Here is a 27,792-nt window from a genome sequence, read left to right as displayed (position 1 = left end):
CAGAACATATCTAAGATAGTAATTCAAAATAATAAAATGATTATTTTAGAATTAGTATCAAACGAAATACGAAACTAATCTTGCATTTGACTATATGTTTCGTTGTTAAATGATCACCCATTCGTTATATTCTTGCTGGAATCAACCAATCAGATCCAATTTTACACTCGCGTGTTGGACGCACGTGTGTAAGTTTTCATAGGGATGGATAAGAAGGCTAAATTGTTCACCAAACGTTTTGCCGAAAGATTGGCAAAAGGTAATGAATGAATCGCAACATAAAACGAAAACAGTTCCAGCGTCTATATTATTTTCCTGACTGGTAGTGTCTTTGCAACTGAATATTTAACTCATTTTCACTTGGCGAGCCTTTCAGCAATTCGTCAATTTCTGTCCTCGTCAAAATACGTGCACTAAGCCTAACTTGGCCACTGAAGGTAGACTGGTAGTAGTCGACGACATGAGCCTTGTCAGATCTGAAGCCTGCATCACTTCGGTCACATCAAGGTGACACACCGTGATAGAACTGAATAATTTTCAAATCCTACTCCTTTACTTTACCACTTTCAGTTTCACAACGTAAAACTGGAGTACGACATGGGACTATATATCTTAATATCTTTTAACAGAAATGAATACATGACACATTTTTATGAATAGCAACTTCTTTTATTCTTTGTACGACGTTTCAGAGCTATTTCTTTCTCCTTCGTCAGGTGAATGCCAAGTAAGTGCATAGAGTATTTTTATTTGTAAATCATGATGTTTACATAACATAAGGTTGGATGAATGTACAACGATAATAACATAATGAAAAAGCCAATGACATAAGATTAATGTACAACGATAACAATGTAATTATAAAGCCAATTGGGATAGGATTAAAAACAAACAATTCATGCTTTTTCCCAATTCTACCATTCCCAAAATAAATAATGGTCTCGGTTCTAATTCATTAGTCGTAACATAATATATTTGACAAATGAAATGTTTTGATGAAGTCCTACCCTCAAATATTTGTCTCACTGATTAAAGGGAAACAGCACTCCAATTTTGAAAGTATTAATGTGGATCAGCTTTTTATTCACAGATTCAAAATTTGCTTTTCATGGACTATTAAGTGACTCCTATCGGAGGGTTGGCGAATGAAAAGCTGTATGTCATAACAAAAGATGTACAATAAACGTCTGAAGCCAAACTGACTTGTGATTTTGTTGTTGATTGATTGATGCAAGACCCAGTTTATTGGGTCACTGATGCTAATTATCATCTGCTGATTACTCAAGTTAATTAAAACGGCGCCGACTAGACAATTGAGAATTTGAGTGTTTCCTTTAAAGGTAAACGGTAAAATACCATGAGAGGTACCTATCTATGATAAGCTGTATGTCTATATGACTTCATTTTCATCCTTGTGAATGAAGAAATATGAAGACATTAATTGTTATATTATAAATAAACAATTGATGCCAAGCAAATGCATGTTGGAAGTTAAAACATTTAATGAGAGTGGCGTTTTAGCATTGTGAACAAAATTTTAACCCCATGAAAGTGGAAACTTTACGAGTAACAATGACACAAAGATCCAGGGGACCAAAATGTAATCATTCACATTGTCATTGTCAAAACACATGTGTAACAACAGACTTGTACATCACTGCAAAGTCATAAGTCACTGGTTTAATACTAAGTATGTCCACCTCATGCATCAATGCAGGCAACAAAATGTCACCGCTCTGATGCTGTCAGCAGGAATCATGTCTTGATCAGACATCATTCCAGGTCCTGATGGTTGACTGGTGGTACTGGTCCCCTTCTGCCTTGCCTGTCAAATAATCCTACAAGTTTTTTATAGGGTTTATGTCAGGAGAACGTGCAGGCCATGACAAAACAAGGGGGCATGGGTGGCACAGTCGTCTAAGGCGCCGCGATTCGCTGTGCAAAGTTGCGTCCCTTGGGCACCCCAGAAACCTATGATGGTTCGAATCCCAGTTTGCCACGATTATGTTTCTAGGTTTGTCAGCACCATACCGTGCTCGTGGGTTTCACTGAAGTGGTAAACGTCTGAGACCTGCATCACTTCGGGCTTTCGTCCGACATTAAGCTGACAAGCCGCGATACAACTGGAATACTTTTAAAAACGGCGTTAAACCCAACTCACCCACTCACTCACTCACTCACCTTGGCAAAACTTTACTGTTTATGTTGGAAAGGAAGTCAAATACATGTCAGTCTTGCAGTTATCTTGCTGGGAGACTACACTGCGTGGTTGTAAAACTCCATCCTGATACCTCTGTGCAGTAATCCTTGAATGCTAACCAGCCTCTTCTTCAAGTCTCCACAGATTCTTCTCCAGACTATACACTACCGCCATCATTTCATTTCGGAGATATGGCGACTATGCTCATCACAAGAGGCGACTAACGGGATTGGGTGGTCAGGCTCGCTGACTTGGTTGATGCATGTCATTGTATCCAAATTGCATGGACTGATGCTCATGATATCAACCGCTGAATTGTCTGGTCCAGACTTGATTATTTACAGACCGCCATCATATAGCCGAATTATTGCTGAATGCGGCGTAAAACAAAAACAAACAAATATTTCGGAGATGAAGTCCACGGATGTAACGGTCCTCAACGGTCACACAGGGTCTCCCACTCTCAGGCCTGTCTTTTGTCAGACCTGTCTGTCATTAAAGTCACATGAACCTGGTTATGCAAACACGGATGCAGCCGAATGTTCTTGCCATGTCGGCATGTGTGGCTTCATCCGGGGCCATACCACCGCATCTCCCTGGATTTGCTGAGAAACAAGGCATATCTTCTGTTCTGAACATGTGCTGTCAGCAGCTGTTTACACATGTTTTGCACAACAACATTTTGCAAAATGCACTTTTAAAAAAAAAAATCCTTTCAATGCTTTATTTCATCAAATACATTTGATTGTATTTCACCATGATTTCATGTCTATGGTTTACTTTTTGAAGTAATAAAACAAAACAAAAAGGTCTTTTTTACTTTCTTTTGGACGTCAGTTTAGATAAACAAGAAGTTACAATTTCTTGCTACCACCTTATAACGTTTTCATGACTTTTAATTAATCTATTAATTCATATTTAAAACAAATGTTACTAAGAACAAGTGAATATGAATAAATTCTTGAAGTTGACTGAAGAGTTAAAATATGCATATGAATTGTAAATAACAATAACCTTTCAACCATTTGTAACCATGGTAACAATGATTTGGAAAGGTATCTTACCCTGAATTTCTATTTCAGGAAAGCCAAAGGAGGTCAAGAAAAAGGCTCTTCTTCTGAAGAGTATACAGAATATTTCAAAAGAATCTTTGAAAAGAGAACTAAAAGATAACATTGATTTGTATCTGAAATACTTGAACAAGTAAGTAAACACAAAATAAGAATCTGTAATCAAATTTGTTATTGCTGCACATTTGTCACATTTGAGCAAGACCCGTGAAGATCTGGGGTAGAATAGGTCTTCATCAACCCATGCTTGCCATAAAAGGTAACTATGCTTGTCATAAGAGGCGACTAACAGGATCGGGTGGTCAGGCTCGCAGACTTTGCTGAACGTGTCATTGATCCCAATTGTGTGGATCGATGCTTGTGATGTCAATCACTGGATTTTCTTGTCCAGACTCGATTATTTACAGACAGCCGTCACATAGCTGGAATATAGCTGAGTGCGGCGTTAAACAAACAAACAACTTTCAGCTTCCGTGCCAATTTACACTTATCAGAGGGGTAATCAAAGTGATCTAGACTAACAGTTTCTGACTTCATTGTTTGTGGAAACCTCGGTGGTTGAGTAGGTAAGATTGCTGACTTTGTGTGCTGGTTTTAGGTGCCTCACTCTGGGAGTGTGGGTTCGAATCCCAGATGGGACTCAATCCAAAAAGTACTAGAATTTGTACTTTGCTAAGAAAGTGTTATCCCAAATATAACATTTGTAAGATAATTTGTAGACGCATAATGACTTAAAAATACAGATTTTCTTGTTTTTATTTAATTTATGACATTGCAGATGTTTGAAACGGTTGTCTGTGGATACACCAAGTGGCAGCCAGGACTTCCAGCTGATTCAGACATGGGAAGACTGCCAGAGTGTTGTTGGTCTCACCAAGGAGGCCAGCAGGCATCTGTGTAACTATCATACTTTTTATTTGATTTACTTCCGAACATTTGTCACTTGTCCTAGGAACCCATGGGGATTCTGGGTAAAAATAGACTGCTTCCCTGGTCTGGTCGTAGAGCGTCCGCCCGGAGAGCGGAAGGTCCGGGGTTTGATCCCTGGCCGCGTCATACCAAAAGACGTTAAAAGATGGTACTTGTTGTTACCCTGTCTGGCGCTCGGCATTAAGGGGATAAAACAAGGACTGGTCGGCTTGGAGTCAGTATACTGTGTCTGAGTGGGGTATTCATGTTAAACTGCGGCATGGTATCTCAGTGAGCTAGCACTATAAATCGGCATCAGTCCAGACTATTACAAGCAGCCACACACACGTATGCACATGCATGCACGTTGCTATATAAGTGCAATAATCTTGGCCGCGATGTTAAACCCAATTTCACCTCACGTCACCACACCTTGGTAAAAATATAGGTCCCTGGCAACCTGGGCTTCTTGTAAGAGGCGACTTGATGGATCTGGTTACCTGTTAGGATCCGGGTTAGAATTGGTCTTATTCAACCCAAGCCTGTCATAAGTGGCGACTAACGGGTTCAGGTGGTCAGACTCGCTGACTTGGTTGATGCATGTCATCATATCCCAACTGCGTAGAGATCGATAAGCTTGATGTCAATCACTGGATTGTCAGGTCCAGACTCGATTATTTACCGACTGGCGTTAGACAACAAATACCAAATGGATCGGGTGGTCAGGCTTGCTGACTTGGTTGATGCATGTCATCGTATCCCAATTGCATAAATCGATGCTCATGATGTCATTCACAGGACCCGTGAAGATCCAGGGTAGAATAGATCTTGAGTAACCAAAGGTTGCCGTAAAGGGCGACTATGCTTGTCGTAAGAGGTGACTAAGGGGATCGGGTGGTCAGACTTGCTTGATGTATGTCATCGATCTCAATTGCAAGGATTGATGCTCATGATATCAATCACTGGATTGTCTTGTCCAGACTCGATTATTTAGAGACCTCCGTCATATAGCTGGAATATTGCTGAGTATGGTGTTAAACAAAAAACAAACACTTATCCTGGGGCTAATTTTGCACGTGTTCTAGCTCCGTGGAATCCCTGGCTTGAATTGGTCCACAGCAGTATATGATTGTTGTAAGAGGTGACACTATAGATCTGGTATTTTGAAGATTGTGTTTTGGTTTGGAACATTGCTTATAATGTTAATCATAGGTTAATCTGGTCCACTTCAATTATTCACAATTTGTCTTATTGTTGGAATGTTGCAGACTGCAGCGTTAAACAAGCCAATACAGTGTAAAAGGTTCTTTTTGTTTCCTTGTGTATGACATGACTGTGTTTTGACTTAAACTACCATGATATTAACTGTCATTCTATGATCAGGTACACAAGTGACTCTCAAGGAACTTGGAAGTGACGAGAAGGATTTTGTAACAATTTTACAGAAATATGAGGTAAGTTTTCTTTTTTTACAATGATGAAACATTTGACTTGTAAAGAAGTTCAGATTGATACGACCAGCAATTTGAAAATGATGAGCCAAGGGATCATTTTATTGTAATGGATGAAGAAGGAGAATCTGTTGAATCTGAAGGAGAATCAGCAAGCTTCAAAGGGGAATACTTTTGAGAAAATAGAAAATTAAATTGTACAGTCATGGGGGAAAATGGTAATTTGATACGAGGAGGTTGAATTCTGACATGAAGAAGTGGGACAATATAAGTTGTAGCCGGATGACGAGGGGTACAAGTGGTTTTATGATCCCGCGTTAGGTTTTATACCACGAGCACACAATTTTATCTTACCAACATGTTTAAATATGCTATTGTGAAAGATAAAAAAACAAATTCAAAATTGATAGAAAACAGCTGTTCGAGTGAGTGAGTGAGTGAGTGAGTGAGTGAGTACGGTTTTACGCCGCTTTTAGCAATATTCCAGCAATATCACGGCGGGGGACACCAGAAATGGGCTCACACATTGTACCCATGTCGGGAATCGAACCCGGGTCTTCGGCGTGACAAGCGAACGCTTTAACCACTAGGCTACTCGACCGCCCCTTGAGCTGAGGTTAACTTGTGCAATGTCATGTGACTTTTATTGACTCGGAAAAAGCCTGTGGCTCTTTGCTTCGAAGCAGGGTATGAGGGATTTATTCTCCCGCTGATAAATCCACATGCAGCCTTTTTTCTTTGTGGCGGGGTGAAAGGGATTTTTACTCCCTGTCAGAAATTTATTTCCCTCGCATGCGGGATACATCATATTTTATCATAACCACCAATGAGATCTCGACATTCTGACATGGAAGTATAATGGAACTTGTTCTTTTTAACTTTGACCAAGTGAAAAGATACAACCCATTTATTCTGCATATTACTTTTAATTGCATTTTAAAATACAAGTTGGTGTGAGAAATGAGAGTTTTGATGGAAATGTTGTTTCGTTACTGTGATGAAAGATTCTAGAAAAATATTTGCTCTTTCTATTTTGGGGTTCGCTCTGATAAAATATTGTAAAAATCTTTACTGTTGTTTTTATTTCTCGTCTGAGTCTGAGGTTCCATAAACCAACTTAAGAAAAAGTCTAATATCCTGGAAAATTGTATTATACCCTGGAAAAGACATGGAAATTTGTCCGGCGAATGGTGAATGAACCCTGATCTGGAATTACTCTTTAAGTAAGGATAAGATGTATCAACTTCTTTATTACAGTTAGGAGCGACGTTGATAACGGTGTTAGAACCTACACCGAAACGTCGCTCCTAACTGTAATAAAGAAGTTGATACATCTTATCCTTACTTAAAGAGTAATTCCAGATCAGGGTTCATTCACCATTCGCCGGACAAATTTCCATGTTCAATCATATATCTTATCCTTACTTTCTCCAACCTCCAAATGCCTCTCGGGGCCGGTCGGGTAGCCTAGTGGTTAAGGCGTTAGCTCGTCACGCCGAAGACCCGGGTTTGATTCCCGACATGGGTACAATGTGTGAAGCCCATTTCTGGTGTCCCCCGCCGTGATATTGCTAAAAGCGGCGTAAAACCATACTCACTCACTCACTCACTCCAAAGCCTCTCAAAGAATTTATGGAATAACTCTATAACTGTTTTTCAATCATTCATGGTTACCAGATGATTTGAGCTATGTTTCTGCATGACTGTCAGGATAAATGTGACATCAAGTCAAAGGAGATGGTACCAGCCTGGATGGCAACCACCAAGCACCTGCTGGCATCAACCCGGAACACCACCGTCATCACCAAACTCATGATGTACTATCTCAGGTACTTGGGCAGACTAATTATTTTTCCATGACACAAAGTTATGTAAAAGATGAAATATTAGTAATTCCATCTTACATGGAATCTTGCCGACAAAGTCATGTCATCACGTGGTTGTGTAAGTGCAATAATCTGCCGCGAGACGTTGAGGACCATTTTACCTTACAACTTACTAAATAAGGTCCAAACTGCTCACTTTGTCCTGAGCAGGGGGCATGGGTGGCCCAGTCGTCTAAGGCTTCAATTCACTATGCAGCGTTGCGTCGCTGCCTCCGTGGTCTTGTGGTAGAGCGGAAGGTCCGGGGTTTGATCCCCGGCCGCGTCATACCAAAAGACGTTAAAAGAAGGTACTTGTTGTTACCCTGTCTGGCGCTCGGCATTAAGGGGCTAAAACAAGGACTGGTTGGCTCGGAGTCAGTATACTGTGTCTGAGTGGGGTATTCATGTTAAACTGCGGTATGGTATCTCGGTGAACTAGTACTATAAATCGGCATCAGTCCGGACTAGTACAAGCAGCCACACAAACACACACACACACGTACGTGCATGCACATCGCTATATAAGTGCAATAATCTTGGACGCGACATTAAACCCAATTTCACCTCACCTCACCTCACCTCAGAGTTACATCCCTTGGGTACACCAGAAACCTATGATTGTTGGTTTCGAATCCTGGTTCGCCCAGATTATGTTTCTTGGTTTGTCAGCACCATACCAGTGCTCATGGGTTTCACCGAAGTGGTAAAAGTCTGAGACCTGCATTTCCTCCCACATTAAGCTGGCACGCCGTGATATAACTGGAATACTGTTAAAAGCAGCGTTAAACCCAACTCGCTCGCTCACTCACTCACTCACAATTGTCCTGAGCAACGTCACTGCTAAATATATGTCAATTAACTTTGACTGTTTGTAAAGAACACATCATTTTAGTTGTTGTTGACTATTAATGGTTGGGGGTGAAATTATACAGCAAGGTCGCGATACGCATATTTATGTCAAATTGTGTGGAAACTTCTTGACAGGCGCAAAAACTAGCTGTAGACACATGTTTGTAGCGGCTGTTTTTCTATTGTGAACTTGAAACACTGATACGACTCCTTTTGTGACATTTGACTGACAAAAGTGCTGGGGCCATTAAACAAGTAAGTAATTTATCTTTGAAAGTGTATCCTCTTGTATCTATACAGAAAAAGACTTTACATGTATCGTATCGTCGCTTGAAAACTCATGATGCAGTAATGGTCTCTCTGATTACAATTTCAGCAAACTACAGAGTGTTGCAGAAGACAGCATAGCTAATGGAGAAGAGTGAGTGAAAAGCTGGGGTTTTTTTGTTGTGTAAATTGTATTGTACCAGTACCTGTTTGAGTGTTCAACAGTCCTGACAGTAGTCATTATAATATTGGTATCACATGGTGTCTCACTAATGTGCAGGGGGGGTCGGGTAGCCTAGTGGTTACACCGTACCCTCGTCACGCGGAAGACCCGGGTTAAGTTCCCGACATGGGTACAATGTGTAAAGCCCATTTCTGGTGTCCCCCTCCGTGATATTGCTGGAATATTGCTAAAAAAGCGGTGTAAAACCATGCTCACTCACTCAATCACTCACTCACTCACTCACTCACTCACTCACTCACTCACTCACTCACTCACTCACTCACTCACTCACTCACTCACCCTCCTTTCACTCACTCACCCACCCACCCACCCTCCCTCCCTCCCTCACTCACTCACTCACTCACTCACTCAAAGTGTCATGAAATAATATCTTTTTCTTACATCACTATGTAGCCAGTATGATGTACAATATGATGGCTGAGAGACAAAGTTTGCAAACATAAACATAGGGATGATTCCCTTAATTAAAAGTATGTCTTTTAAGGTCCATATTTGTGACAATCCAAATGAATCCTAATAGCGCCAACAAGGAGGCGTGGCTTATTCAGCTAGGGCTGCAAGCTGATTGGGTGTTACCACCAGCCGGGGACAGAATACACCTGTCCTCTCTTTAGTTGTGGGGAGCCCTTTGAGTTTTTCACACAAAATTCCAAATTGCTTAAAAAATATAAAACACCACGCCCAAAGCAACATAATATTAAAAAACTAAAATATATTTTCAATCGTACCTTTGACTATTGACTTTAATTCAACCCTAAGTTTTATCTATCTTTGTCAAAATTGGAAGTAAACATGTTTAACAATTGGAAGACATTAATCATTTATCGTAACCTCAAAAGTTTTTAGTTAGCATCAGTAATGAAAGGTTCAGCAATGAGTTCTGAATCACTTGACCATTACCATGTAACATGTTTTCATTGGCTGGTACAATTGCTGGGAAAGAGTTATCTCCCTTACATCACCAGACCAATCTCCTATCCCTGTCACCCACTTGTCATGGTGTCAGAGGAAAGAAAGCTGTTTATTGAAACTCTTTCAAAACTGCATAAAACTGATGACCAGAACATTTTTGCAGATTATGAAGAGGTCAATTGATGATTGTTGGTTTTGAAGTATTTTTTTCTGAGAAAGTGCAACTGATGTACTGTGTTGAGTTTATAGTTGCTTTCTTGAATGTGAAGGGGGCACAAGTGGCCCAGTCGTCTAAGGCGCCGCAATTCGCTGTGCAGAGTTGCGTCCCTTGGGCACGCCAGAAACCTATGATTGTGGGTTCGAATCCCGGTTCACCCCAATTATGTTTCTAGGTTTGTCAGCACCATACCCGTGTTCGTGGGTTTCACCGAAATGGTAAATGTCTGAGACCTGCATCACTTCGGGCTTTTCTCCCACATTAAGCTGACACGCCGCGATATAACTGGAATACTGTTAAAAGCGGCGTTCAACCCAACTCACTCACTCACTCTTGAATGTGACTGCTGAAACAATGAAAGAACTGAAGAAAGTGTAGTTTTTTAACTCTGACTGGAAGTCTTTGAAAAGTAAATTATGATTTTAGCTGTGCAGAGTTGCGTCCCTTGGGCACTCCAGAAAATCTCTGATTTGTGGGTTCGAGTCCCAGTTCACTCTGATTGTGTTTCTAGGATTGTCAGTACCATATCGGTGCTAGTGGGTTCAACCCAGTGGTAAACGTCTGAGGCCTGCATCACTTTGGGCTTTCCCCCCACATTAAGCTGACATGTCACGATATAACTGGAATACTATTAAATAGTTGTTAAACCCAACTCACTCAATCATAATGGGTTAATGGTGAGGAAAACACCATTTCATTTAGTGTTAAACACAACTTGCTGATTAGATGTTTACTGTGTCAGAAGACAGCGCCTGTTATTTCTTTGACATACACATTTTATTTTGTCCTACGTTTAACTTTGACTTACATATTTCACTTTGATATATATATTTTATTTGACATACATATTTCACATTTTACTTTGACATACAAATTAACTTTGACAACTTACATATTTCACTTTGACAAATTATTTCACTTTGACTTACATTTTTCACTTTGACATACTTATTTTATTTGACATACATATTTCACATTTTACTTTGACATACATATTAACTTTGACTTACATATATCACTTTGACATACCTATTTCACTTTGACTTAAATATTTCACTTTGACACATCTATTTTATTTGACATACATATTTCACATTTTACTTTGACATACATATTAACTTTGACTTACATATTTCACTTTGACTTACATATTTCACTTTGACTTACATATTTTACTTTGACATACATATTAACTTTGACTTACATATTTCACTTTGACTTACATATTTCACATTTTACTTTGACATACATATTAACTTTGACAACTTACATATTTCACTTTGACTTAAATATTTCACTTTGACTTAAATACTTCACTTTGACTAGTCTACATATTTCACTTTGACTAGTCTTACATATTTCACTTTGACTTACATATTTCACTTTGACTAGTCTTACTTATTTTCACTTTGACTTACATATTTCACTTTGACTTACATATTTTACTTTGACTTACATATTTCACTTTGACTTACTTGTTTCACTTTGACTTACATATTTCACTTTGACTTACATATTTCACTTTGACTTAAATATTTCACTTTGACTTACTTGTTTCACTTTGACTTACATATTTCACTTTGACTTACATATTTCACTTTGACTAGACTTACATATTTCACTTTGACTAGTCTTACATATTTCACATTTTACTTTGACTTACATATTTCACTTTGACTTACTTGTTTCACTTTGACTTACATATTTCACTTTGACTTGCTTGTTTCACTTTGACTTACATATTTTACTTTGACATTTTTCTTTATTTCAGTGTGGAAAGCATCACCACAAATCTGAAGCAGTTCCTCCTAATGGCCTACTTGAGATCCGGCAAGGTATGAAACATTTAAACACAGACGGGAATTTGTCTGGCCCTGCTGAGAGGCCAATAATCAGCCCCAATTCTTCAGCAAATGGCAGTAAAAATGCCGACTTTATTGACTTGAACGTACTTGTCCCACTTCTTGTTATTGATGACAACATACTTATCCCACTGCTTGTTATTGATGACAACATACTTATCCCACTGCTTGTTATTGATGATAACATACTTATCCCACTGCTTGTTATTGATGAGAACGTACTTATCCCACTGCTTGTTATTGATGATAACATACTTATCCCACTGCTTGTTATTGATGATAACATACTTATCCCACTGCTTGTTATTGATGAGAACGTACTTATCCCACTGCTTGTTATTGATGAGAACATACTTATCCCACTGCTTGTTATTGATGAGAGCATACTTATCCCACTGCTTGTTATTGATGATAACATACTTATCCCACTGCTTGTTATTGATGAGAACATACTTATCCCACTGCTTGTTATTGATGATTACATACTTATCCCACTGCTTGTTATTGATGAGAGCATACTTATCCCACTGCTTGTTATTGATGATAACATACTTATCCCACTGCTTGTTATTGATGAGAACATACTTATCCCACTGCTTGTTATTGATGATAACATACTTATCCCACTGCTTGTTATTGATGAGAGCATACTTATCCCACTGCTTGTTATTGATGATAACATACTTATCCCACTGCTTGTTATTGATGAGAACATACTTATCCCACTGCTTGTTATTGATGATAACATACTTATCCTACTGCTTGTTATTGATGATAACATACTTATCCCACTGCTTGTTATTGATGAGAACATACTTATCCCACTGCTTGTTATTGATGATAACATACTTATCCCACTGCTTGTTATTGATGAGAACGTACTTATCCCACTGCTTGTTATTGATGATAACATACTTATCCCACTGCTTGTTATTGATGATAACATACTTATCCCACTGCTTGTTATTGATGAGAACGTACTTATCCCAGGTGCAAGCTAATGAACAAGAAGAATCTCCCAAGAGACAAGATGTCCTTGCATCTCTCCTGTCCATCTACATTGACCTGCTCGTGTACTTAAACAGGTGAGTTCATCATGTTGACCTGCTCGTGTATTTATACCGATGAGATCATCATGTTCACCTTCTCATGTACTTAAACCGGTGAGTTCACCATGTTGACCTTCTCGTGTACTTAAACCAGTGAGTTCATCATGTTGACCTGCTTGTGTACTTAAACAGGTAACATCTTCATGTTGACCTGCTCGTGTGCTTAGACAGGTGAGATCATCATGTTGACCTGCTCGTGTACTTAAACCGGTGAGTTCACCATGTTGACCTTCTCGTGTACTTAAACCGATGAGTTCATCATGTTGACCTGCTCGTGTACTTAAAAAGGTAACATCTTCATGTTGACCTGCTCGTGTACTTAAACCGGTGAGATCATCATGTTGACCTGCTCGTGTACTTAAACCGGTGAGATCATCATGTTGACCTGCTCGTGTACTTAAACCGGTGAGATCATCATGTTGACCTGCTCGTGTACTTAAACCGGTGAGATCATCATGTTGACCTGCTCGTGTACTTAAACCGGTGAGTTCACCATGTTGACCTGCTCGTGTACTTAAACAGGTAACATCTTCATGTTGACCTGCTCGTGTGCTTAGACAGGTGAGTTCACCATGTTGACCTTCTCGTGTACTTAAACCGGTGAGTTCATCATGTTGACCTGCTCGTGTACTTAAACCGGTGAGTTCATCATGTTGACCTGCTCGTGTACTTAAACCGGTGAGATCATCATGTTGACCTGCTCATGTGCTTAAACCGGTGAGATCATCATGTTGACCTCTCGTGTACTTAAACCGGTAACATCTTCATGTTGACCTGCTCGTGTACTTAAACCGGTGAGATCATCATGTTGACCTGCTCGTGTACTTAAACCGGTGAGATCATCATGTTGACCTGCTCGTGTGCTTAAACCGGTGAGATCACCATGTTGACCTGCTCGTGTACTTAAACCGGTGAGATCATCATGTTGACCTGCTCGTGTGCTTAAACCGGTGAGATCACCATGTTGACCTGCTCGTGTTCTTAAACCGGTGAGATCACCATGTTGACCTGCTCGTGTGCTTAAACCGGTGAGATCATCATGTTGACCTGCCCGTGTACTTAACCCGGTGAGTTCACCATGTTGACCTGCTCGTGTGCTTAAACCGGTGAGATCATCATGTTGAGCTGCTCGTGTACTTAAACCGGTGAGATCATCATGTTGACCTGCTCGTGTACTTAAACCGGTGAGTTCACCATGTTGACCTGCTCGTGTACTTAAACAGGTAACATCTTCATGTTGACCTGCTCGTGTGCTTAGACAGGTGAGTTCACCATGTTGACCTTCTCGTGTACTTAAACTGGTGAGTTCATCATGTTGACCTGCTCGTGTACTTAAACCAGTAACATCTTCATGTTGACCTGCTCGTGTACTTAAACCGGTGAGATCATCATGTTGACCTGCTCGTGTGCTTAAACCGGTGAGATCATCATGTTGACCTGCTCGTGTACTTAAACCGGTAACATCTTCATGTTGACCTGCTCGTGTACTTAAACCGGTGAGATCATCATGTTGACCTGCTCGTGTACTTAAACCGGTGAGATCATCATGTTGACCTGCTCGTGTGCTTAAACCGGTGAGATCACCATGTTGACCTGCTCGTGTACTTAAACCGGTGAGATCATCATGTTGACCTGCTCGTGTGCTTAAACCGGTGAGATCACCATGTTGACCTGCTCGTGTTCTTAAACCGGTGAGATCACCATGTTGACCTGCTCGTGTGCTTAAACCGGTGAGATCATCATGTTGACCTGCTCGTGTACTTAACCCGGTGAGTTCACCATGTTGACCTTCTCGTGTGCTTAAACCGGTGAGATCATCATGTTGAGCTGCTCGTGTACTTAAACCGGTGAGATCATCATGTTGACCTGCTCGTGTACTTAAACCGGTGAGTTCACCATGTTGACCTGCTCGTGTACTTAAACAGGTAACATCTTCATGTTGACCTGCTCGTGTGCTTAGACAGGTGAGTTCACCATGTTGACCTTCTCGTGTACTTAAACCGGTGAGTTCATCATGTTGACCTGCTCGTGTACTTAAACCGGTGAGATCACCATGTTGACCTGCTCGTGTGCTTAAACTGGTGAGATCATCATGTTGACCTGCTCGTGTACTTAACCCGGTTAGTTCACCATGTTGACTGGGATAGGAAGCTGTAGCTGCTTATCAGCTGTACTAAGTATTACTTACAGATGTAGGTTTGTGGCTTATGAACATAGTGCCTTATGGAGCCCTATTGACAGATAGACTCTACCTCATGGAGATCTGTTAATTCATATGTACAAAGTCAATTGGCGTTTATAAATATTTACATCGCCCGTGGGTCATGTTGATCTATATATATATATATATATATATATCCAGTGCTCAATGGAATAATATTTTAAATCATAAAGTGTGTCATTTATCTTGGGACCTGTAAAGATCCCCCGGGTTAGAATAGGTTTTCAGCAACCCATGCTTGCCGAAACAAACGACGAAGGTGACTCATGAGATCAGGTGGTCAGGCTCACTGACTTGGTTGATGCATGTCATTGTATCCCCATGGCGTAGATCGATGCTCATAATGTCAGTCACTGCATTGTCTGGTACAGACTCAATTATTTACAGACTGCTGTCATATAGCTGAAATATTTCTGAGTGCCGCATTAAACAACAAACAAACAATCATTGATCTTGGTATTGGGAGACATCAGCCTGAAGCCCAAAATTCAATTTACTTCATGGGTAAAGAATCTTTTATTTGAGAGAGAACTGCTCACTAACAGGTATTAATAATGTTTCATATTTTAATCTTGTTTTTGTTCTCTGTAAAGTTCATCTCTTGACACAATGGCTGTGTTCCTGGAAGTAATACAAACATTATCACCTGCAGGAATAATGAGAAGAAAAAGGTGTCAAGGGAGATAACTGGCTTGACGTCTTACCTACTTGGAGGAGATTTGCCTATGAGACTTGATGTTCTAATCCAGGTGTGCTCTCCAGTTGACTCAACCCATGTCCTCTCATTAGCCAGGTGAGAACTTGAACAGTTTGCAGATTATATGTCTGTGGTACTGTCTGCAGAACACATTGTCTTAAGTTTGCTTGGTTGAGAAAGGATGAGGAACATTTCCTGTGCAGAGTTGCGTCCCTTGGCCATGCCAGGATCCATTGATAAATTGTCCCTTATCTATGGTCTGTTAACACTGTACCCATGAGCATGTGTTTCAAGGTAGTTTTGAAGTGGAAAGGCCTGTGTTACTTTGATGTTTACTTCCTCAACTTCAGGCGTGATTGTGATGAATAGAGAGTGTTTCCATGAGCCGTCCTTGTTGTCTCCATGAGCTGTCCTTGTTGTCTCCATGAGCTGTCCTTGTTGTTTCCAGGTCATGTTTAGAGAAGATTCCAGAAATGATGGACCATGCCACATACCTCAGGGTCCTGCTCTGTCTCAGGAAGTTCCATGACAGCATCCCAGATATAATTGAGGTACGTATGGAGCCCTTGTTGAAAACAGATCTTCAGATCACTCATGACTTCGGTGCTCTTGCTGCCAAAGAAGAGAGTTATTTGCTTTGATCCCCCATTTATTTTCATGCATATGCGGGGCCGGTTGGGTAGCCTAGTGGTTAAAGTGTTCACACGTCACACCGAAGACCAGGGTTCGATTCCCGACATGGGTACAATGTGTGAAGCCCATTCCTGGTGTTCCCTGCCATGATATTGCTGGAATATTGCTGGAATATTGCTAAAAGCGGAGTAAAACCTCACTCACTCACTCATGCATATGCAGTATATTCGCGAACCGGGTTCTATGAAAGTAGAGGGCGGTCGGGTAGCCTCGTGGTTAAAGTGTTCGCTCTTTACACCGAAGACCCAGGTTCGATTCCCGACATGGGTACAATGTGTGAAGCCCATTTCTGGTGTCCCCCACCGTGATATTGCTGGAATATTGCTAAAAGCGGCATAAAACGTCACTCACTCACTCACTCACTCAGAAGGACTGAACAGTCTTCTAGCTAATGTATTCAGTCCAGGATAAGTAGGTTGTAAGTAGACATGAGAAATACCTGTCATGTTTTTGAAAAGACAAGAAACATTGTGAAATGTGTGCTTTCTTGACCCCAGTAATGCTTTTATCTGGGGGGTGACTTAATGGATCAGTTGGTCAGACTCTGTGACTCAGTTGATAGCTTGTCGGCTTGTCATCAATGATATGGATTGTTGCTCATATCAATCACTGAATTGTCTGGTCCAGTCACATAGCTGGAATATTGCTAAGGGTGGTGTTAAAGAAGAAAGCTTTTTTATTTTACTTGACATTATAAGAACACTCAAATATTTTGTGTTCCCTGGGACCAATAGGATCTTATTCCCTGATCAAAAGATCATAATTTATCGATCAAAAGACCAGATTTACTAGTCAGGCAATACACGGTAGTTGCTGAAAGAGCAGTCGAATATGCAGTCTGACGTTTCCAGTTCTGTAGTATTGAGACAACCTCCGTCGTCGTGTCGATGAAGTGCTGGCTCAGAGAGTGGGATGTAGATGGTTTGATCCCTGACCTTATGATACCAAAAGGTGTTAAAAGTCGATACTTGTTGTTACCCTGCCTCTGCGACATGGCATCTCGGTATTATAGCTCTATAAAACTGGCATTAGTCTGGTTTAGTATAAACAGCCACCACTCTCACTCTCACTTGGGGGCGGTCGGGTAGCCTAGTGGTTAAAGCGTTCGCTCGTCACGCCGAAGACCAGGGTTCGATTCCCGACATGGGTACAATGTGTGAAGCCCATTTCTGGTGTCCCCCCACCGTAATATTGATGGAATATTGCTAAAAGGGGCGTCAAACCATACCCACTCACTTATGAAAGTGCCATAATCTCGAACGTGACTTTAAACCCCATTTCGCCCCATCTCACTTGAAATATTTGACTAAACACAGTTTTGACTAATTCTGAAAGAGATCAATTTCATGCTGTTCAGCATATTCTCATAGCAACAGCACAGATAGTTATTTGACTCCAGTGTTTTTGTTCTGATGGGCTACCAGTGTTTATTGTTCAGCTTCGTCAACCGTATTTTGTACTTATGTTTTCGAAATAGAATCTATTATCTGCCTTACCATCTTTTCTAATTGCTACAGAACAGCTGGAAGCTAAGAGCTCCCCTTGGCTTCATTGACTGGCTGCGAGACAGGAGTCCCGAGGCCATGACGCAGATCCCGGATGATATCCGCTTCAAGGGGAGACAGATCACTCGCTTCCTTCTCACAAACCTCTCAGAAGACCTGCAGACTGTTCTTGAAGATGTAAGGATGTTTCTTCTTGCTAAATATCCACCCAAACAAATCATGTTTACCACAAGGGGGTCCCAAGTGCCCAATTCTTGTGATAACGACCTGAAAGGTGGACCTAGTGGGCACAATGGCTGGTTGTTGTTGATAGTGTTTGGATTGGGTTACTACTTGGTCTGACCAACAATTTGTACAGCTGCAAAAACAAGATATCTTTTTATTTAAAACTATGAGCCTAAGTATACTTGGGGGGCACGGGTGGCCCAGTCGTCTAAGGCACCGCGATTTGCTGTGCAGAGTTGCGTCCCTTTGGCATGCCAGAAACCTATGATTGTCGGTTCGAATCCCGGTTCGCCCCGATTATGTTTCTTGGTTTGTCAGCACCATACCCGTGCTTGTGGGTTTGCATCACTTCAGGCTTTCCTCCCACATTAAGCTGAAACGCTGCGATATAACTGGAATACTGTTAAAAGCGGCATTAAACCCAACTCACTCACTCACCTAAGTACACTTGAAACAATGTATTTTTTGTTGTAGACATTGTTGATGTTTGTTAACAGTTTGAAGCATAATTATTACTTTCAAGCATTTTCGCAGACAAATATGTGTTTGTAACAAATTTTATATTTGGGATAACCCTTTTTTTAGTAAAGTACAGATTCTCATACTTTTTGGGGGTTGAGTCCCATCCGGATTCAACCCACACTGAGTGAGGCACCTAATCGTCAGCACACAGTCAGCAGTCTAACCCACTCAGCCACCGAGGCTCCCATACAACGACAACTGGTAGTCTAGATCACGTGCTTTGTGTACCCCATCACAATTGACACTTGTCAGAGGGGTACACAAAGTTAGATTGCTGAGAATCTGTATTTTACTAAGAAAGTGTTATCCCAAATATAACATTTGTTATGTTTGACCACTTTTTAAATGGCATTGGGGGCACGGGTGACCCAGTCGTCTAAGGCGCCGCGATTCGCTGTGCAGAGTTGTGTCCCTTGGGCACACCAGAAACCTATGATTGTGGGTTCTAATCCCGGTTCGCCCTGATTTGTCAGCACCATACCCGTGCTCGTGGGTTTCACCGAAGTGGTAAACGTCGGACACCTGCATCACTTCGGGCTTTCCTCGCACATTAAGCTGACAAGCTGCGATATAACTGGAATACTGTTAAACGAGGTGTTAAACCCAACTCACTCACTCACTAAATGGCATTGTGTGTTCAAATATGTGTTTGGTAAAATAGCAGGCTCTCCTTTGTACATTGTCTTGGCGTGCACCAGAAAAGGAAATTGGGCTTACCGTATATCGCTGTGTATAAGGCGACCCCACGTATAAGACGACCCCCCTGTACACGCCTTAAAAATCAACCCAAAATCCTATACTCCGTGTATAAGGCGACCGGGAATGAAACATATCACAAGTCTGACTGATATAGAAGATTAACGTGCGCTTTCCGACTGTAGCGTATTTCGCACACGGACATCAGAAGTTAGTTAGTTACTTTGGAGATTTAACGTGCACTTTCCGACTGATGCGTATTTCGCACACATCACAAGTGCGCACACAAACCTTATATATGCAATAAAAATATGTTTATCTTGCGTTGTTTTTTTTCTACAACGATAGGTCGCGTGTGTAACTCCAGCACACGTCGCCATTTTGTGTTTACACGGTACGACACCAAATTGGTGCCCGTAAAATAAAATTCATTTATGAAGTAATAACATATAAGAGACAATGGTGAGTAATTTAATCGCCAATTAACTATGTTGTAACTAACTAGGCTTATGTTTGCTTCACATTCAGCGTGTTTATTCCACAATCACTTGTACACACCGTCTCCAACACTTGTTAATACAACTGTAAAAACAGCGGGAATTGATTTCAGCTTCACCGGTTATCACATGTTAGGTCACATGTGCAATATGCAAATGCTTACCGGTACTTCCGGCTCTCTACTCGCGGATGTTGATTGTTTTACCGTGTCAGGTGGTTTGACAATCTGCATCGAGGCGAGGGTCATTTCAACTTTATTTGCAGAAATTATTAAACTTTATTCAAGGAAAAGAGATACAAATCATGTTTATGTATGGAAATAGTTATTGGAACAGTTATTGAGGACGAAATGCGAAGTTTTATTGTCAAATGCTGGGCTGGCTATCGGACGCCGGTTGACATCGCCAGTGGGAAAAAATGTGAGATCTTCGACTCCGTGTATAAGACGACCCCCCTTCTTAGCCCCCTTATTTTAGGTACGAAAAACTCGCCTTATACACAGCGATATACGGTATGTTTTGTATGAACCAATTCAAACCCTTATCTCACGTACTATGTCCATTCTCCAGGTACTGACAGACAGGCACGCTGTCAGTGCATTGATGCCTGGGGATGACCTACAGGATGAGGATGGTGATGGGGACCAGTGTGAGACTGAGGCGAAGCAGCAACTCTTTGTCATGGACAGAGGGAGGACAACTGATGATCCGGTGAGCTTCAGACTTCATGCAGGGGGTGTGATCGATTGGTTAATGGGCTCACTTGCCCTACGGGAATTCCGGGTCAGAATATGTCCCAGAATCTCATGCTTGTCTCTTCATGCAGGGGATGGGGTCGAGTGGTTAATGGGCTCACTTGCCCTGCAGGAATTCCGGGTCAGAATATGTCCCAGAATCTCATGATTGTCTCTTTATGCAGGGGTTAATGGGCTCACTTGCCGTCTGGGAATTCTGGGTCAGAATATGTCCCAGAATCTCATGCTTGTCGCCTCAAGATAGGGGTGGGGGTCGAGTGGTTAATGGGCTCACTTGCCCTGTAGGTTAGAATAGGTCTTCAGCAACACATGCTTGCCACAAAGGGTGACAACTGATGGGATCTGGCTCACTGGTTAATGCATATTATCTTATCCCAGTGGCGTGGATCGATGCTCATGAAGTTAATCACTTGTCTGGTCCAGACTTGATTATTTTACAGACCGCCATCATATAGCTGGAATATTGCTGAGTGCGGCGTTAAACAACAAACAAAGAAACATTTGTCCTGTGGGAATTCTTGATCAGAATATATCCCCAGAAACTCATCCTTGTCATATCAGCTGACGGATGGTCAGACTCTGATGGCTGCCCCAATAGAGTTGATGTTTGCAATCTGTTTCATTCATAGGCTGGAAATATAACAACGGACATTATTACATTACATGATATATTTACCCAGCAGTAAATGGGTACCCAGTAGGATGAGATTGTATTGTGACTGCCAACTTTCAACCTCCCCACCAACAGCTTGGGTTGTATACTCCCCAGGGAGCTGAGAATGTAAATCGAGTGCACATTGATCCATTGCCAGGTGTAATAATGTTGAGCTTTATGCAAGCTTTTTGGTGTGGATTTGGCGCATTATAAATATGCAAGTTATTAATGTTATTATGTAAATTAGATTATTCAGTGGGGGCAGTACAACTGAGATAAATGTTTTTTTTGTTTTTATTGGCTCTGATTTTATTGATGGGCATAACCTCAATTTATTCATTTACTTTATAGGAATCTATCAATTTATCTTCCAGAAGTCAAAACAGAAGTCGGATGGGAAGCATGAAAAGAATTCAAAATCATCCACTGACCTTGACCTTGAAGAAATGGATGTTGAGACTGAAGATCTCGAAACTTCGCAAACTGTTGACAATACAGCTGAAGTTGAGGTCATAGATCTGTCAAATGTCCTCAGTGCTATATACGACAGCAAACCAGACCAGTGTATCGGAACAGAATATGTGTCCACTTCGTCACAAGATTCCCCAAGGAAGAAGTCAGGGCCAGGGTTTAGACTGCCATCTGCTAAGGCAAGGAAGGGCTCCAAGCCCGAAAAGTTGAACCAAATTGATGAGATTGTACTGGGCACTTCTGATGCTGATGAAGCAAAGGATGTGATGGTCCCCAACCTTGCTGCTCACCTCAAGCATGCCGAGCAGGTAGTTCCTGATATTTTCATTGTGGATGATGCAGAGGTTGAGAAAGCAGAATCTTTCACACAGATGAAAACGAAGGGAAAGAAAGGCATGAAAATGTCAAACACTTCACCAGAAATTATTGAAAGCGAATCAGACGATTTCACTTTGGTCCAGATGTTATCTCCTCCCAGAATGTCCAAGGTTGATAATTTAACTAACAGTGAGGTTAAGAAGAAGAATGTAGAACATGTTCCTGGGAAAGGAAAAAAGCGTTTGAGTTCAAATTCATCTCTTGAAGATAATGTCTTTTCTCCAAAGAGAAGTCCTGGTGCTAAAGTTAACGGAAAATCTCCCAGTATGTTGAAAGGGAACAGTAGAGGACTTCAGTCCCCAGGCTCTGTGATCGAGATAGAAGATACAGATTCAGCAGTTGACACTGATAAAGATAAGGATCTGCTAGGCAGTCCAAAATCCAGCTTGTCTCGCCGGAAAGCTTCGGGTCCCATAACAAGGCATGTTCTGAAGGAGACCAGTGACTCTGATAAGGAACAAATGAGGATGAAGACAAGAGATTCTGGTTCGAGGAAACCAACACCTGATGTCGTGGAGCAGGATGGCAATGCTAGTGGGGCTGGGTTGAGATCTCGCAGACGTTCGGCCAACAGTGCATCAGAGTCTGAGTTGGCTGGTGGGGCACCAGAGCAGCAGATGTCTTCCCCGAAACGTGATAAACCAAACTCCCCAATCAAAGGTTCTGTCTCTAGTCCAAGTTGGGGTTCGAAGAAAGTTCCAGAGTCAAAGATTCTTTCCCCATTCATTAAACCAAGCTCAACTGTCCGTGATGCAATGACTAGTGCTAGGAGTTCAAAGAAAACTTCTGATGAGGATGATGCAAGTCCATTAAAAAGTCCTCGGGGGTCCAAGAAGAATTCTGACAAAAATGTTGCAAGTCCAGTGAGAAGCCAACATGGCTCAAAAAATTTTGATGAGGATGTTACAAGTCCCCTGAGAAGTCCTCAGGGGTCCAAGAAGAATTCAGATACAGGAGGTGCAAATCGATTGAGAAGCCCACAGGGTCTAATAAAGGATTCAAGTGAGAAGGTTGCTAGTCCAGTGAGAAACCCAAAGCGACGTAGCTCAACGTCGCTGTCAGTTGAGGAAACTGAAGAGTTGACAGAGACCCCAAAAAGTCCAAGAAAGAAACATGGACGTGAATCGTCTGCTATTCCCAGAGATCAAACTCCCTGTTTAGAAACAAATATTCCTATGTCCCCTGGAAAATCTGAAGGTAGTAAAAGTCCAGCAAAACCACAATTAATGAGTCCTGTGAAAGAATCATCACCTGTAAAGAAGAAGGCAGCACCTGTAGATGAATCTGTCATCCTGAAAACCCCAAGTCGTACACCACGTAGGAAGAGTGCCATGTCTGTTCAGCAGATGTCAAGTGTCGCCAAGGAGGCCAAAGTTATGGACATAAGCTCCACACAAGATGAGGATGATATGCGTAAATCTTCACGGAAAAGGAGATCATCGCGATTTGGAACTGATGACGAAGATGCTGCTCCAAAAGTCAAAACTCCAAGGAGAGGAAAGAAAGGATCAAAATCGGATGAGAGTCATGGCTCGGAGTCTGGTGACGTATTATCTTCCCCTGAAAGAGGGAGTGGTAAAGCATCTTCTACTTCACTAGACCGAGGGACAGATGGCGGCTCAAAGACAAAAGTTAAGGAAAACACTCAGGCCACGCCAGGCAGAGATACCAAACTTAAATATTCGTCTGACCAGGACACTGAAGCGAGATCTCCAAAGAGTGGGAAAAAACTGAAGAAGTCAGTGTCTGCTTCAGATGGTAGTGAGACAAACACACCAGAGTTATCGGCCAGTATAAAGGGAAAAACCAACTCGAGTGCTACACCTGGTAAGAACACTGTGGGACAGACCCCCACAAAAGGGGATGCTAAAACTCCAAGGAGAAGTTCAAGGTCAGCATTTGTAGACTCCCCTATGGTCACAAGGTCAGGGAGGAAGGTGAAGATGCCAAAGAAAGGGAAGAGAACTCCAGATACCACACCTTCATCAAAGCTAATGACAACTATTAGGGAGGACGGGGAAGATGGAGAGGTGGTCTTCAACATGACACCATCAAAACAGGTAATCAGCAACCTTCTAATAATGCGTTTGAATTTAGTCTCAGGGTTCGAAAAGCTAAGACGTGTTCGAAATGGTTATTTGCTTATTACAAGCAATGTATGAGTAACACTGCAATATTATGGCCAGTTGTATCACTCGGGCGGTCGGGTAGCCGAGTGGTCAAAGCGTTCACTCGTCATGCCGAAGACACAGGTTTCGATTCCAGACATGGGTACAATGTGTGAAGCCCATTTCTGGTGTCCCCCACCATGATATTGCTGGAATATTGCTAAAAGCGGCGTAAAACCATTCTCACTAACTCAATCACTCACTCACTCCCTCCTGTATCACTAATGGGAGCTGAGGTGCCTCCTTGGACTAGTGGATAGGGCATCTGCTGGAAAGCTGAAGGTCGGTTGGATCCCCTGGCCACGTCATGCTAAAAGACGTTGAACGATGTTCCTACTTGCTACCCTGCCTGGAGCCTGGTGCTCGGCATTAACGGGGAAAAACAAGTACAGGTTGGCTCATAAAACTGGTGTTGGTTGATGCATGTCATCGTATCCCAATTGCGTGGATCGATGCTCATGATGTCAATCACTGGACTGTCTGGTCCAGACTTGCTTATTTCCAGACCGCCATCATTTAGCTGGAACACTGCTGAGTGCGGCGTTAAACAACAAACAACCAAACTGTTGTGGTTAGAAATGTTGTTTGTTCTAAAGGTTCGCATAGCCAAGTGAAACAGTCACCACCCCATGTTCTTTAATGCCACTTTATGTTTACAGAGGAAAGGTGGAAGTGTGTCCACACCGTTTCGGTGAGTACAGTATTTATACCACAGGGTTGCACAGGCTTTGAAGGCCTAAATATGGTAGTCCGACCTCGAAAAGGCCTTCCATTTGGCAAGCTTTATTAAATCTGGGGTTAAATAACATCACTATTTTTTTCTCTCATGTGTGACATCAGGAGTTACTGATCATAATAGTCCCGTTTCCATCTTCATGATCAAAATTGCATAACGGAATGAACATTCGGTTCGTAAACATGACAACTGCTGTGTATATTTCGGTCGATTACAGAATTTGCAAAGCATAACTACCATAAACTTGGTGTCGACATATATTTTCCAAATCTTTTCATCAACTTACTGAAGTGATTTGATGCACTTCACAAGGTAAAACCCATTTATTTACAATAGTGATCTTGATTATTGGCGCTGCCATTTGTTTGAAGCAAATGCAAGTGATATGAGAGGTTTAATATGATCTGTCACTGTGGACCCGTGAAGATTCCGGGGTAGTATAGGTCTTCAGCAACCCATGCTTGCCGTAAAAGGCAACTAAGCTTGTCATAAAAGGCAACTAACGGGATCGGGTGGTTAGGCTCGCTGACTTGGTTGATGCATGTCATCGATCCCAATTGCGTGGATCGATGCTCATGATGTCAATCACTGGATTGTCTGGTCCAGACGCGATTATTTACAGACCGCCGTCATATAGCTGGAATATTGCTGAGTGCGGCGTTAAACAACAAACAAACAAACAAACTGAGAGGGAGATAGAAGGGACAAAACTCGTTAAAGCCACTGGTGGCCCCAGGATCAAGACTTTTATAGTTGGGTAACTCCCTTGTCTCGGGAAGATAGATATCATGTAGCCAAATATTGGTCTATAAGTTTGTGGATAAGTAATATTGAAATACTGGTGTGAGGACTTGAATATTTATGTAGATAAGTGTAATTGACAATGAAAGAAAGTAGGAACAATAAACTTGTTTGAAGGAACACAGTGCTGTTAAGCCTTTAAAAGCATGATCTTTGCCTATGAAAAGTAAATGGATTCAGGACTTTTTTAGGAGCAATGTACTTGAATATTCCAAGTAACACACTAACTTTATAACGGCAGTACATGACACTGTGGATTCTGCCAGAACGAAGAGTTTCATAAATACTAAGATCTGTACGAAATAGCAGAAATAACTTAAGTTGTATTCACAACATTCATGTCTCAATACCCAGGGCACTAGAACCATTTTTGATTACCCCAGGGCACTGGAACCATTTTTAATTACCCATGGCACTGGAACCATTTTTAATTACCCCAGGGCACTGAACCATTTTTAACTACCCCATGGCATTGGAGCCATTTTAATTACCCCGGGGCACTGGAACCATTTTTAATTACCCCAGGGAACTGGAACCATTTTAATTACCCCAAGGCACTCGAATCATTTTAATTATCCCGGGCATTGGAACTATTTTTAATTACCCCAGGGCACTGGAACTTTTTTATGGGCGCCTTTGGCATGTAACTGTACAGAGTGGTCTGTGTTATGACTAAAATACTTGCAAAAATGTTTTTCGAAACTCACTCACTCCAAATATCTTGATCACATTTATTTTTGGGGTGGTCAGGTAGCCTAGACCAAGGTTGGATTCCCGACATTGGTACAATGTGTGAAGCCCATTTCTGGTGTCCCCCACCGTGATATTGCTGGAATATTGCTCTCACTCACTCACTCACTCACTCACTCACTCACTCACTCACTCACTCACTCACTCACTCACTCACTCACTCACTCACTCACTCACTCACTCACTCACTCACTCACTCACTCACTCACTCACTCACTCACTCACTCACTCACTCACTCACTCACTCACTCACTCACTCACTCACTCACTCACTCACTCACTCACTCACTCACTCACTCACTCACTCACTCACTCACTCACTCACTCACTCACTCACTCACCCACTCACTCACTCACTCACATTTATTTTGGTTAATTAGTTATGGTTTCTATTTTCAGCTCTGGTCGCAAGAAGACTGATGCATGAGTGATAACTCTACAAAGTCAGCATCCAAGGGTCTTTCATTACATAAAATACAGCTTGTCTCTTTTGTTTAGAAATATTTAAGAGTAACTTATAATGTCAATTTAGTCACGAATAATCAGTTACCTGTGTAATGTAATTGCAGATGTTTTGTCTCTTGGTTAACTGGTTTACTAATGGGACCAGGGGTCAGGCTCGGGGACTTGTTTGATGCGTGTCATCGTTTCCAAATTTCATAGATTGGTTCTTATAATGTCAATCACTGGATTGTCTGGTCCAGACGATTATTTACAGCTGTTGTCATTCAACTGGAATATTGCTGACTGCTCAGTTAAACAAACACAAAGAGATTTCCAATATGTTTTATCTTGAAACAAGTCAGTGCTGTAGCCAACAGGGGGGGGGGGGGGGGGGGGGGGGGGGCAGTTGCAACTAGTTGGTAACTACGGCCTTGCAAGTGGTCTGAAAATGTTGCCATGTTAGTAAAGCAGCTCTACCAGTCTACCAGTTTCTGCTTCATATGCATAATACATGTCCCATATTTGCTGTAATAAGCTGCCCCTGGTGCTTAGAAAATTGATGAAGAATGGTGCTTATTAAAAGCACACATGACAAGTTAAAATTGCATTTAGAGATCGAGGGG

General features: G+C 41.6%; 1 protein-coding gene across 1 annotated transcript; it reads left to right on the top strand.

Annotated features, from left to right (window-relative positions):
* Positions 1-131: 131 nt before the first annotated feature.
* Positions 132-27,526, top strand: LOC124153019 (muscle M-line assembly protein unc-89-like). The gene is made up of 15 exons (XM_046526117.2): positions 132-259; positions 3,283-3,403; positions 4,049-4,167; positions 5,563-5,633; positions 7,341-7,459; positions 8,721-8,765; positions 11,756-11,819; positions 12,837-12,931; positions 15,829-15,969; positions 16,322-16,424; positions 18,084-18,248; positions 20,582-20,722; positions 21,796-24,330; positions 25,098-25,129; positions 27,125-27,526. Exons 1-15 carry the CDS (start codon positions 205-207, stop codon positions 27,150-27,152), a joined length of 3,834 nt encoding a protein of 1,277 aa, XP_046382073.2. The 5' UTR covers positions 132-204; the 3' UTR covers positions 27,153-27,526.
* Positions 27,527-27,792: the final 266 nt, after the last annotated feature.

This window comes from Haliotis rufescens, unplaced genomic scaffold (assembly GCF_023055435.1).
Source record: "Haliotis rufescens isolate VD_foot unplaced genomic scaffold, xgHalRufe1.0.p SCAF_21, whole genome shotgun sequence".
Lineage (NCBI taxonomy): Eukaryota > Metazoa > Mollusca > Gastropoda > Lepetellida > Haliotidae > Haliotis > Haliotis rufescens.
Note: the sequence above shows the minus strand (reverse complement) of the source record. Positions and strands in the feature narration are given on the sequence as shown.